We start from the raw sequence: 12,098 nt of genomic DNA on the forward strand, positions 1-12,098 counted from the left end.
AACACCTTTGGAATGAACCAGAAGAGATTGCGAGCTAGGCCCTCTAGGCCCTCTAGGCCCTCTAGGCCCTCTAGGCCCTCTTGTCCCTCTAGACCCTCTAGGCCCTCTTGTCCAACATCAGTGTCTGACCTCAAATGCCCGTCTGGATGAATGGGCAAAAATTCGCAGACACTCCAAAATCTAGTAGAAAGCCTTCCCAGAAGAGTGGAAGCTGTTGTAGCTGCCAAGGGGAACCAACTCCGTATTAATGCCAAAGAATTTAGAATGGGATGTCATAAAAGCTCCTGTGTGTGTGTGTGTGTGGGGGGGGGGGGGGGGGGGGGCGCGAACGGAATGATATAATGAATGGAAGAAGTGCCTGAATGACAATGTCTCACATGTATTCCTTTCTATTCCAGCCTCCAAGCAACATGCATCACAACAACAACAAGAAAATACATTATTTCCCTTAGCTTTATGAGGGAGAAGGTTTTCAAGCCCTGATTAAGTTAATGGAGACAGATTATAAGGTCACATTAAACATTACACAACTGAGTTCCGCAAGTATTGAGAAAAGCTATGACGGATAATATGGCAACGCTGCAAGAACGCCCTTCCCATTCAGTTCACCTAATCACAAAGATGAGTGAGGATATTTAGCATAGTGATTTATGCTCCTCCCTAACGGTCACAAGATGAACGTGTCAGCCCGTGATGTGAGCCTGTCTCAGCCAGCAGCCCAGCGCTGGAGCCCAGGAGAGGGGGTACTCTCGGGGTGTGAGGGGGGTACCTACCGGGTGTGAGGTAGAGGGATGGGTAGGGAGATTGGAGCCCAGTAGAGGGGGTACTCTCGGGGTGGGAGGGGGGTACCTACCGGGTGTGAGGTAGAGGGATGGGTAGGGAGACTGGAGCCCAGTAGAGGGGGTACTCACCGGGTGTGAGGTAGAGGGATGGGCAGGGAGACTGGAGCCCAGTAGAGGGGGTACTCACCGGGTGTGAGGGGGGTACCTACCGGGTGTGAGGTAGAGGGATGGGTAGGGAGATTGGAGCCCAGTAGAGGGGGTACTCTCGGGGTGTGAGGGGGGTACTCACCGGGTGTGAGGTAGAGGGATGGGTAGGGAGACTGGAGCCCAGTAGAGGGGGTACTCTCGGGGTGTGAGGGGGGTACCTACCGGGTGTGAGGTAGAGGGATGGGTAGGGAGACTGGAGCCCAGTAGAGGGGGTACTCTCGGGGTGTGAGCGGGGTACTCTCGGAGTGTGAGCGGGGGTACCTACCGGGTGTGAGGTAGAGGGATGGGTAGGGAGATGCAGAGGAAGGGGTCGAAGGTGTTGCTCTGTTTCTGGCAGTGTGGACATGTGAGTGAGGACCTGTTGGCAAGAGAGAGGCAAGTCACCGTGTCAGATACAAGACTGATGCAGCAGATAAGGATTGAAAGCTCAGGGGTATATCCTACCTGATCTGAGATCAGGGGTATATCCTACCTGATCTGAGATCAGGGGTATATCCTACCTGATCTGAGATCAGGGTTATATCCTACCTGTACTGGGATCAGGGGTATATCCTACCTGTACTGAGATCAGGGGTATATCCTACCTGTACTGAGATCAGGGGTATAGCCTACCTGTAGTATAGCCTACCTGTAGTATAGCCTACCTGTAGTATAGCCTACCTGTAGTATAGCCTACCTGTAGTATAGCCTACCTGTAGTATAGCCTACCTGTAGTATAGCCTACCTGTACTGGGCTTGAAACAGTTCCTGCACAAACGACCCGGCCGACAGGGGAAGAGAAGGACCTTCCAGACCTCCGTCATCCTCTTCAATTGGTGGCTAAAAGGACAAAAAAGGAAATGTATTTATGCAGTGGAAAGACGTAGCACACCAGAAGTCCGTTTTTAGACTTTTTATTATGAAAACATTTCGACCATCAGCAACGGAGTTCTGGTGTATGGGCCCTACGTCTTTCCACTGTTTATGAGTATTAGCCCAGCACCCATGGCGATGTGCGTATAGACACAACCTTCTTCTTTATTTGAAAAGCAGACATGTATAAATGTAAGGGCATGTTTGTAAAAGGTTAAAGTATGTCTTGTCTTTGTTAAGCTAAACAGTCAATGAGAAGAGGAAACATGGTATCTAGCTAGTGGATAGGGAGCCCGCCATCGGACACCCACTACTGATGCTGCCGACCTCCTCTGGTTCAAGGCTTTTGAGCAAATACACCTACAGAGACTTTGTGGGATCAAAGATGTTACTTGTTTAGCACATCTAGACTAGCCTAGTAAACCAGACTGATTGCTATGTTCATTTCACTTTCACAATAGAGACAGCATGAGCCATGGGGCGTTCCTTATGGGTGTCAGCTACATTTAATCATGGATGATCGGATCAAACCTCCCATCAATCAGAACAAATCTCATGTCTTCTAGCGAAGGTTGTCAATCATGTCGCTAGACCAACCATATATCATCAAAGCACGCTGATTGGCCAGTCCATGAAAAATACATGCTCCTCTATAGAAGAGTGATCCGTTGAGTGAAACTGAACCCGAGTTCACAAGGTCAGGCTGTTTCTAGATGGGTGAGGAAATGAATCAGTCAGCAGAGCAGAATAAGGAGGTTTTACCCCAAACCTGTTCCACCCGTCAAGAAGATTGGCGTTGGATATGGGACACGTTTATGACAGTCATTCCAACAGTGGGTTGGGTCAGTAAATGGCTGCTCTTCCAGAGACTGATGTTCTGCTTCAACGCTGCATTCCGTTTGGCTGGTGAAGTTGTGATTCATGCGATAGTCCTGACAGTTTGAACTGGAACACCACTCACAACTTTGTTCTGCTCGTGAACTCGTACCACTCACCCCTACCCCCAGTTAGCTCTGGAAGTCGTGAACAAGATGGCCGCTCCCTGTGTAACTAGTACTCACTGCCAGTCGCATTCACTCCACGGTGCTCGCTCCACTAGCAGCAGTCATGCAACTCAAGGGTTTCTGAACTGTAGGCTCACCTTTATTGACGGCCTGTTGTTGGGGTGAACAATGTGGTTGAGGTCCTCGTGGACTCTGTCCAACAGCCAGAGTAGGAACTCCTGGGCATCATGTTGAGAGTTTCCTTTGTACTGCAAGGCGCTTTTTGACACAGCATTCTGTTACAGAGAAAGGGCACAACCAATGCTTAGAACAGTCGGTTCAAAACACCTGTAAATGGTAAAAGGACTGCACTTATATAGCGTTTTTCCACCTTAGCGGCACTCAAAGCGCTTTACAATGGCCTCTTATTCACCCATTCACACACACATTCACACACCAATGGCAGTAGCTGCCATGCAAGGTGCTAACCTGCTCATTGGGAGCATTTTGGGGTTAGGTGTCTTGCTCAAGGACACTTCGACATGTGGACAGTCGGAGCTGGGATTTGAACCACAGACCCTTCGATCACTGAACGACCCGCTCTACCAACTCTACCAACTGAGTTACAGTCACATGAATCTACAACATAATGGCTAATTTAATACTCAGACTTGGGAGCTCTCTGATCAATGGCAGCCAACTGTAAAATTCAAATGCAATACGTCATTCTCTTGCTCAGACAAAAAGACACACAAGTGTGAAAGCTTACTTTGAACTCCCGGCTATGCTGAGGGGTGTACTCAAAGGTCCACAGCGCCCGGACCAGTCCGGACAGCTGCTCGGTCACCTCTCCTCTGAGCTGGGGACCTTTCCTCTGCAAATGCACACCATTGGTCTTCGGTTTCTCTTCATCCGTCTCTTCACCCTTGTACTGTTCCAGGGCCAAAAACTCAGCGAAAAGCTCAGTGTTACTCAGGCACTGCAGAATTGCATTCATGAAACAAGTGTTTCCATGATTTTTGAGACCTGCCACCCCAGGAACCTTCTCTCCAGACAGGACGCCATCACAGTCAGTGTCATTCAAAGGCAGAGAGTCCTTGCCTCCTGTCTTGAAGGATATGAATCCCCCATCGTCCTTGTCCCCCTGTGTTGAAGTCCCCTCGGACCCAAAGTGGGACAGTGTGGACAGGGTCCTGAGGACTCTGCTCATGAAACCCCCCACCGAGCGACCAGGGCCCCGGGGGAAGAGCTTCTTGCTGAAGCCAGACTTCTTCTCCTTAGACTTCTTCTCCTTAGTCGTTGCTTTGCTAGACATCGTTTCCTGTCTTGCAGACACTCAATACAACCCCTTTTCCAATGTGATGCTCTGCCGAGCTATTCTAATGACTTAGTTAGCTCACTTTACCTGGTTACATCTGACCTGGGATCTGCTTGCACTGAACACATGAACCCCAAACACTGCTATTATCCTAGCTAGCACTAGCTAGTTCACAAGCTACACAGAACATAGTGTTAGCTAGCTAGCAAACCAAGAGCCAAGGTAGGTAAGTAAAAAGTTCTCAAAAAAAACACTCGCTAACGTAACTTAAACAATCTCAAATCAATCATTATGCTAACGTTAGCTAACTAGCTTGCATAACGTTAGCTAGTTAGCTACCCACCACCTAGCAAGCTGACTAGTCTCCCTGAGTGCTGGTTAGATATGCGACTATCCCTCCTAGTAGTACCCTGCTAGTGAGCTAGGGTTAGGGTTAGCCCTGTCTGACAGACGGGGAATCATTCACTGGCCGTCAGGTAATAACTGATCTGCTATCGAGTGGCTTATAAGAGTATACTAGCCTAGCTTACGTTCATCAAACCAACTCTCGTCTCGGCTCGGGTGCTGTTTACCAGCAACCCCGCCCCCGGCGGCAGCAATGCCGAATTGGACCAAATCCCAGGCTGCCTACCGGTAGTGGTGCATTCGTTTATAACTGGAAGGTGCAAATTGCGACTTGCTAGGAATGATTAAATAAAACACCGCATGAACTCGCACTTCCTCGTCGCATATTCGGATATGTTTCTCAGCCCCCAGTTGCCGGCTGATGTCAATATCATATCATATCATATCATATCATTCGCTATAGCTCGATGCACACAGGTCGGAGGTAGGTATTTTGCCACTTGCGACTTGCCAGCTCCGACCACAAACGAACGCACCATAACTACGCTAGAAGTTCAGTAATGCTAGCTATCATAGCTACCGCTAACTACGCTAGGAGTTCAGTAATGCTATCATGCTAACGTTAGCTAGCTTCCACAACACCGAGGCAGGTCCGAGTTCCCCTCGCTTTGGTGTGAGCAGCATGTCTCTCAATCCCAATACACAGGTCCGGCATGTGTCAATGCCACTGCGCTGATTACCTCCCCTACGAAAAATAGATATGACTTGATACGAGTTTAGACGCTTTCATAAACAGTCAACATGAATAACTAGCTGGTTAACTGACCAGCTAATAAGCCAGGTAGGATACATTTCATGAGACCGTCATTGTCACTGCTGGTCGTCTGACGTAGACCGACCAGGGGGTCTGGCGGTCCCCAATTAACCCTTCAATCAGATCAGGGTCTGGGGGGCCCCCAATTAACCCTTCAATCAGATCAGGGTCTGGCGGGCCCCCAATTAACCCTTCAATCAGATCAGGGTCTGGCGGGCCCCCAATTAACCCTTCAATCAGATCAGGGTCTGGCGGGCCCCCAATTAACCCTTCAATCAGATCAGGGTCTGGCGGGCCCCCAATTAACCCTTCAAACATCAGATCACTTGGAAGGACAATCAACTACAAAGGGATTCCAGTCCATCCGTATATATTTTGCGTAATGAAGGATCTCTGAGAATGTGAGAGTGAACACATGTGTACTACTACTACTACTACTACTACTACTACTACAATAAATAAATACATAAATAAATAAATGTTGCCAGTATAATTTATTGTATAGTATTATGCTGTTGTTCATAACTTTGACTCTCCTATGTGGTGGGAGGTCTTCTGGCAGGGGATTCTTGGCCAGAATTTAGCTACTTTGCAATTTATTTATAGATAGATAGATACTGTAGCCTACACAGTGACTAGTTAGAGGTTTTATTGTCCCCTTAGGGAAACTAGATCCCAACATTAATCAACAGCTTACTGCGCGTCTCATGACGGAATCCTATTGCATTTCAGATGGTGCAAATGCTTCCCTTGTATTGTATTTGTATTATTTAATTAACCCCATTGAGAAGTACAGAAACTTTTTTTACAGTGATATCTGTACCAATATACCAATCATTGTATACAAATGTGTGTCTTTTTTACTGAACGAGCCAGACATCGCAGTCTCGTAGGTGTTGGATCACGTTGACTAATTTAACTCCAGACTTGCTTGTCCAAAAATCCCCCCCATCTACAGTAGTGCGTCATCTGTACCCTGTAGGAGTTAGATGATGGTCTGATTGAGCTGTTATGGAATTACTCATCAGTCACCAGTCATCAGTCACCGCGGAGGAGCTGCCCTACCTTCTGTGTAGACAAGTATCATTTGAAATACGATACTAAATTTAAGGAATTGAAAATATTCTATAATTTTGTTTTAATTGTAATACCATTTTGTTTTATAAGATAGAAAATCCTGCAACTTTGAGGGCAGATGAGTTGTAATGTTAATCAGAAGGATGCGGGGTGGGACTTGGTCTCTAAACCACTTCCCTGACTCTGCACGCGTAATGACGCGCATCTGCTGCTCCTCCAGACGCGACACGGACCACTTCATTCAGCTCAGCAAATTAGGCTTTAAAGAATCTGCAGAATGAAAAACTAGGTAAAGTGCAATTTCTGAATACAATTACTTCTTTCTGAATATACAATTTGTTGGACTAGTCTTTTCTGACCTTTATTCCTGATGTGACCTCGTCTTTTATCAGAAAGACATATTGTTAATTAATTTCTATAATAATTCAATAATAATAATAATCAATTTTATAGATAGTGTTGATTGTGTCGTGAGAATATACTGTTTTGAGAAAACTAGATGTTGCTGCTGCCTATGGAAGATCATGACTGACATTTCAAAATCTGACATCATATTGAAGAAGAATAAATATATCTGTCTACAGTAGCTGCTTTAGACTCCATTTTGTTAAATTAATCAATCAATTAATTAATTAATTATTAATGATTAAAACTGCTCTCCAGATCATAATATTTATTTTCTGGCTTTCAGGTGTTTGTTGCCTATTTTAGAACAAATCGCTGTTTCCCAATGGCTGCTACACTACTGGCCTTCCTTGTGTTGTGGATTCTAACATGGTTGACTGGTAGGATGAGTTTCTCACTTCATTTTTTATCACCTATTTGTACTGTTGTCATGAACATCAACTGTGCTACCTGTATATTGATTTAAACGCACAATATAAGTGGATTATGAAATGATGCCCCCCCCCCCCACCCATTTCATTGATCGAAATGTTCGGTTTTGACTCGGGGGACCTCAACTCTGTGGGGGGGACCTGCTTTTTGGATTTCTCCCCAAAAGAGTTGAAGGGCCCATATTGCATGCAGTACTCAGCCCCTCTAAAGTAGCCTACTATAAACACTCACTTAAAAACTACAGGTATTATGATGGTTTCTTTCTTGTGACGTCTTCAAAGTGAATGTTGAGGCTATTGCTTCAGTTTTTCAGCAGGATTTTTGAGGCTCTGTTATTGAATGAATGTCTAAACCTTTTGACTATGTGACAAGAGATGCAAAGGGCCCCTGAGCTCTTGGGCCCCTGGGCCTGGGCCCGGCAGGCCTGTTCAGTAATATGTCTTTGTATAAGTGTAATACGTGATGCGTCTTACCATACTCACATTTTAAACAGTCAATTGGAATTACTTATCACTTAATATATTATATCACTTAATTAAGTAATATAAATAATTGTATTAATTGTTAATACTGTCCATATTATTGCTGTGCTTGCAGCTAAAGGTTCCTGCCATGTAAGTTGCACCACAGACTTTGAGAAGTCTCTGAACTGCTCCTGGTCCGGCATCACACAGCCGTTCCCACGGCTCCTGGAAGTTGAATGCAGGTACTGTACTTGACTTTTTAACTGTTAGAATTATTACCTAGTTCATTACAAGTACACTAGCTTAGTCACTTAATACTGTTCTCAGTTTCAGTATCTCATTTACGGAATCAACATGTCTGGTGTTTACGGAAAGACAGCACAACATTTATTTTGATATCAGATGATCTTATGGTTTACTGTAAATGTCATGACTCTTATTTCCTATAGAGATTTTGAGACTAAAATCAAGGGCAGCTGTGAAATCACATCCACAAAAGGCTGGTGCTTAATAGAACCAGATGAATTCGATTTATTGACATCCTATGGAACCAATTGCGCTTCAAGAATAACATCTACAGACAAACTACACAAAACGGACTCAGTGGAATGGCCACTGTGCGAAGTGGGTGAGTGGAGTATATTGTAGTATATTGTAGTATATTGATGTGTATTGATTATACCTCCCCGTATCTCTGGCTGAGATGAGGGAATATTGATAGATCAGAAATGACTGAAGTTTTGTCTTATTGATAACACAACTGTATCCACTTTCTCTGGTTGTTATGCCTACTAACGACTCTGACTGTTAACAAAACAACTGCTGAACCGTGTTAAATGCTACTATTGAGATGACTCTCTGGTGCTTCTGTACATGTATCACCTGCAAAATCTAATCTGTGATTCATTTCATAATGGTGCCCCCCCACATGACTCTGTCTGTCTAACTTCTAGTGAAGCCGCAGCACCCATCCGACGTACGAGTGAGAGAGAATGATGAATCCTACAATGTCACTTGGGAGATAACGCCACTCATACATTTTGATCAATGCATGTATGAATTCAAGGTGCGAATTAGGACAAAGAGTGACCCCTCAAAGGTAAACATTGCCCGAGAACTTTCTGTCAAATGTTTTGATGATTTTACCAAACTGTAAGATGAATTTCATAAGCTATTGATATCAGAGCTGTGTCAAAGGACATGTGAAACCCTGTCAGGAGCTGCATGCTCTTTCCGGAACCTTCCTGGAGGGCCAGGAGCACAGGGGTTACACTTTTGGGACTGCAAAAAAAAAAAAATGTTGACCCACTTTAATAGATCTAGTATAATGCACAATGCTCACACATTCACCATCTTGACAGGATCCCATTAACTACACAGTTGTAGAGAGGTACGTAATCATATACTCCACAACACTGCGCCAACAATCCCACTATGTGGTGGATGTCCAGGCTAAACTGGGCCCCGAGTGCATCTACCAGGGCCCCTGGAGTGAATGGAGCTCCACTGTAGAAATTATACCTGAAGGTACAGTACAGTATATTCACATACATTTAGATGAAAAGTAAATCAGCAATACAAGATAATTTAATATGTGAACTTAATTTATGTAACATGAATTGATTTGTGTATCTTTTATAGGTGCTGATTCGTTATGGTGGTATTTCTTCCCACCAGTTGTGGGCGTCCTCTGTTTTTTGGGTCTGGGTTTCTTCATAAAACCGTGAGTATAGTAGTTTTGGGTCAAACTCATATCTTAATGAGGAAATTGATGAGTTTGTGGAAGCGTTTAGACCCCGGAGTAGAGATGTTCTCTTGCATCTTCGATTAGCAAGTCTGTACCAGTAAATAGCTTCTGATGACAGAATGTGTGAATAGATACTTTCCTGGCATGACTGAGCCTCCTCCATGCTGAGTAACCACAGCTGCTGCGCTACGGTGCAGCTGAGAGCGCGTCGGCCCCGGGGCCCGAGACACAGGATGTTCAACATTCACACCAGTACATCATTGACACAGAGCCTTTACAGTATACGCCAAAAGTGATCAGTACATCCTCGACACAGAGCCTATACACACAGAGCCTATACACACATAGCCTATACACAAAGAGCCTATACACACATAGCCTATACACACAGAGCCTATACACACATAGCCTATACACACAGAGCCTATATACACAGAGCCTATACACACAGAGCCTATACACACATAGCCTATACACACAGAGCCTATACACACAGAGCCTATACACACATAGCCTATACACACAGAGCCTATATACACAGAGCCTATACACACAGAGCCTATACACACAGAGCCTATACACACATAGCCTATACACACAGAGCCTATATACACAGAGCCTATACACACATAGCCTATACACACAGAGTCTATACACACAGTCTATACACACAGAGCCTATATACACAGAGCCTATACACACATAGCCTATACACACAGAGTCTATACACACAGTCTATACACACAGTCTATACACACAGAGCCTATACACACATAGCCTATACACACAGAGTCTATACACACAGAGTCTATACACACAGAGTCTATACACACATAGCCTATACACACAGAGTCTATACACACAGAGCCTATACACACATAGCCTATACACACAGAGTCTATACACACAGAGCCTATACACACAGAGTCTATACACACAGAGCCTATATACACAGAGTCTATACACACAGAGCCTATACACACAGAGCCTATATACACAGAGTCTATACACAGAGTCTATACACACAGAGCCTATACACACGTCAAAAGTGATCATGCAGATAAGCGCTCCTCTCATGGAACATTCACTCACTCATTTCCTCTTTGAAACTACATGTCTTCCTTTGTATTTGACAGATTTTGTTTGAAGAAAGTGCACTTTGTGAAATACATCCCAAAGCCAGATGACTTTTTCAAGCCCCTCTACCAAACATATGATGGAGACTTCAAGGTAAGATAAATATGTAAGAGAAAATAACTTCCCATGGTAAGTTCCAGAACAGCAGGTGTGGTCTGTGGGGACAGTGGGACTTCCCCATCTTCACAGATGGGGGGTGCGTTGGAGAATGACTCAGTGAGCAGGGGCTTCAACGGCTTGTTTTTCAACTCATGTTGTGGGCAGAGAGTCTCTCAGAGAGACAAGCATCACTAGTTCTCCCCCCTAATGGAAAACGCCAGACGCGTTGATCACAACTGCAAAACACATATTTCCATTGCATATACAACACACACAACGGATAGCAATGCAGTAATGTATAACACACATTTCATTATTCTTAATAAATGTGATCGGACTGCATATCAAAATAATACATACCAAGGGCCATCATCTATATGTTAATATTCTGAATTTCAGAATGAAAAGTTAGGTTTCTGTCAAATGGTCTTTAAATACTAACCAGGGGTGTAGTGGTGACTAGAAGAAGTGGGAACACATGCTCTAATGGCCAAATCAGCTTTTCCATTATTGGTGGTTAACGAAGTGTGTTCATGGATACATAAGAGGGTCTTGAGACTGAGACTAACTATACACACAAACTCCTATTTTTTTCTTCCTAATAACAATGTTTTAGGCTTATGCATAGTAAAACACATCAATCCTGGTCTTATTCTTGTTGCAAAAGTTATTATATGTGTGTTCTACTAGGCTCGAGAATCATTGGTTCTCAAGGCTACTTATTTACTTAGTCCCGAATCCACAAAGAATGGATTGCGCCGAGTTGCGCTAATAGCTCGCACTTTTTTGCAGTAAATATCAGTTTGTTTTGTTTCTGTGTATCACAGCTGGATGAACTCTATATATATTTCACCCTTAATATCATGCAATATCAATTTAATATCATTCAAACTTCACAAGTTCTGAGGAGAGACAGAAGGAGAGAGTGCGCGCTGACTGCTGCAGTTGATACCAGCTTTTCAAAAGCGGTATTTGCACCTCTCTAACTGCGTGTGGCAGTTATCTCATGGTGTTTGTGGATCAGACGCAAGGCTTATTTGGGGGGTTTGCCGCTGCAAAAGCCACGCAATCCTGTGGTGGATTTGGGCCTTAGTCTCTTAGTAGTGGTGCTAGTTCGTGTGCCCCTAGTGGTTCAAATATGCAAAAGACGTTCATGAAGTAGAAGCAGTTTTGGGCCCCTACGTCATCAAGGGGCAGCTCTATGGATTAGACTGCTTTCTAGGTGTGGGGGGTGCAGCTCTACCTAAAGCATCTTTTTTTATTTAATCTGAAGGGGCAGGTAAAGGCTGAAATTGGGGTAGTTGCACCTCCCACATCTGCAGTTACACAAATATCCAGCAGAGAGCGCTAAAGCCCATCTGCAGTTACACAAATATCCAGCAGAGAGCGCCAAAGCACATCTGCAGTTACACAAATATCCAGCAGAGAGCGCTAAA

General features: G+C 44.5%; 1 protein-coding gene across 1 annotated transcript in view; it reads right to left on the minus strand.

Annotated features, from left to right (window-relative positions):
• usp31 (ubiquitin specific peptidase 31) overlaps positions 1-4,139 on the minus strand; it is a gene marked incomplete at both ends in the record, with an annotated part of 17,109 nt that extends 12,970 nt beyond the window's left edge. Inside the window, 4 exons of the mRNA XM_084437813.1 lie at positions 1,255-1,347; positions 1,714-1,808; positions 2,983-3,120; positions 3,594-4,139. Of these exons, the coding sequence (XP_084293939.1) occupies positions 1,255-1,347; positions 1,714-1,808; positions 2,983-3,120; positions 3,594-4,139 (872 nt within the window). The remainder of the gene's footprint in view (positions 1-1,254; positions 1,348-1,713; positions 1,809-2,982; positions 3,121-3,593) is intronic.
• Positions 4,140-12,098: the final 7,959 nt, after the last annotated feature.

The sequence above is a fragment of the Borostomias antarcticus genome (assembly GCF_949987555.1).
Source record: "Borostomias antarcticus genome assembly, chromosome: 5".
NCBI lineage: Eukaryota > Metazoa > Chordata > Actinopteri > Stomiiformes > Stomiidae > Borostomias > Borostomias antarcticus.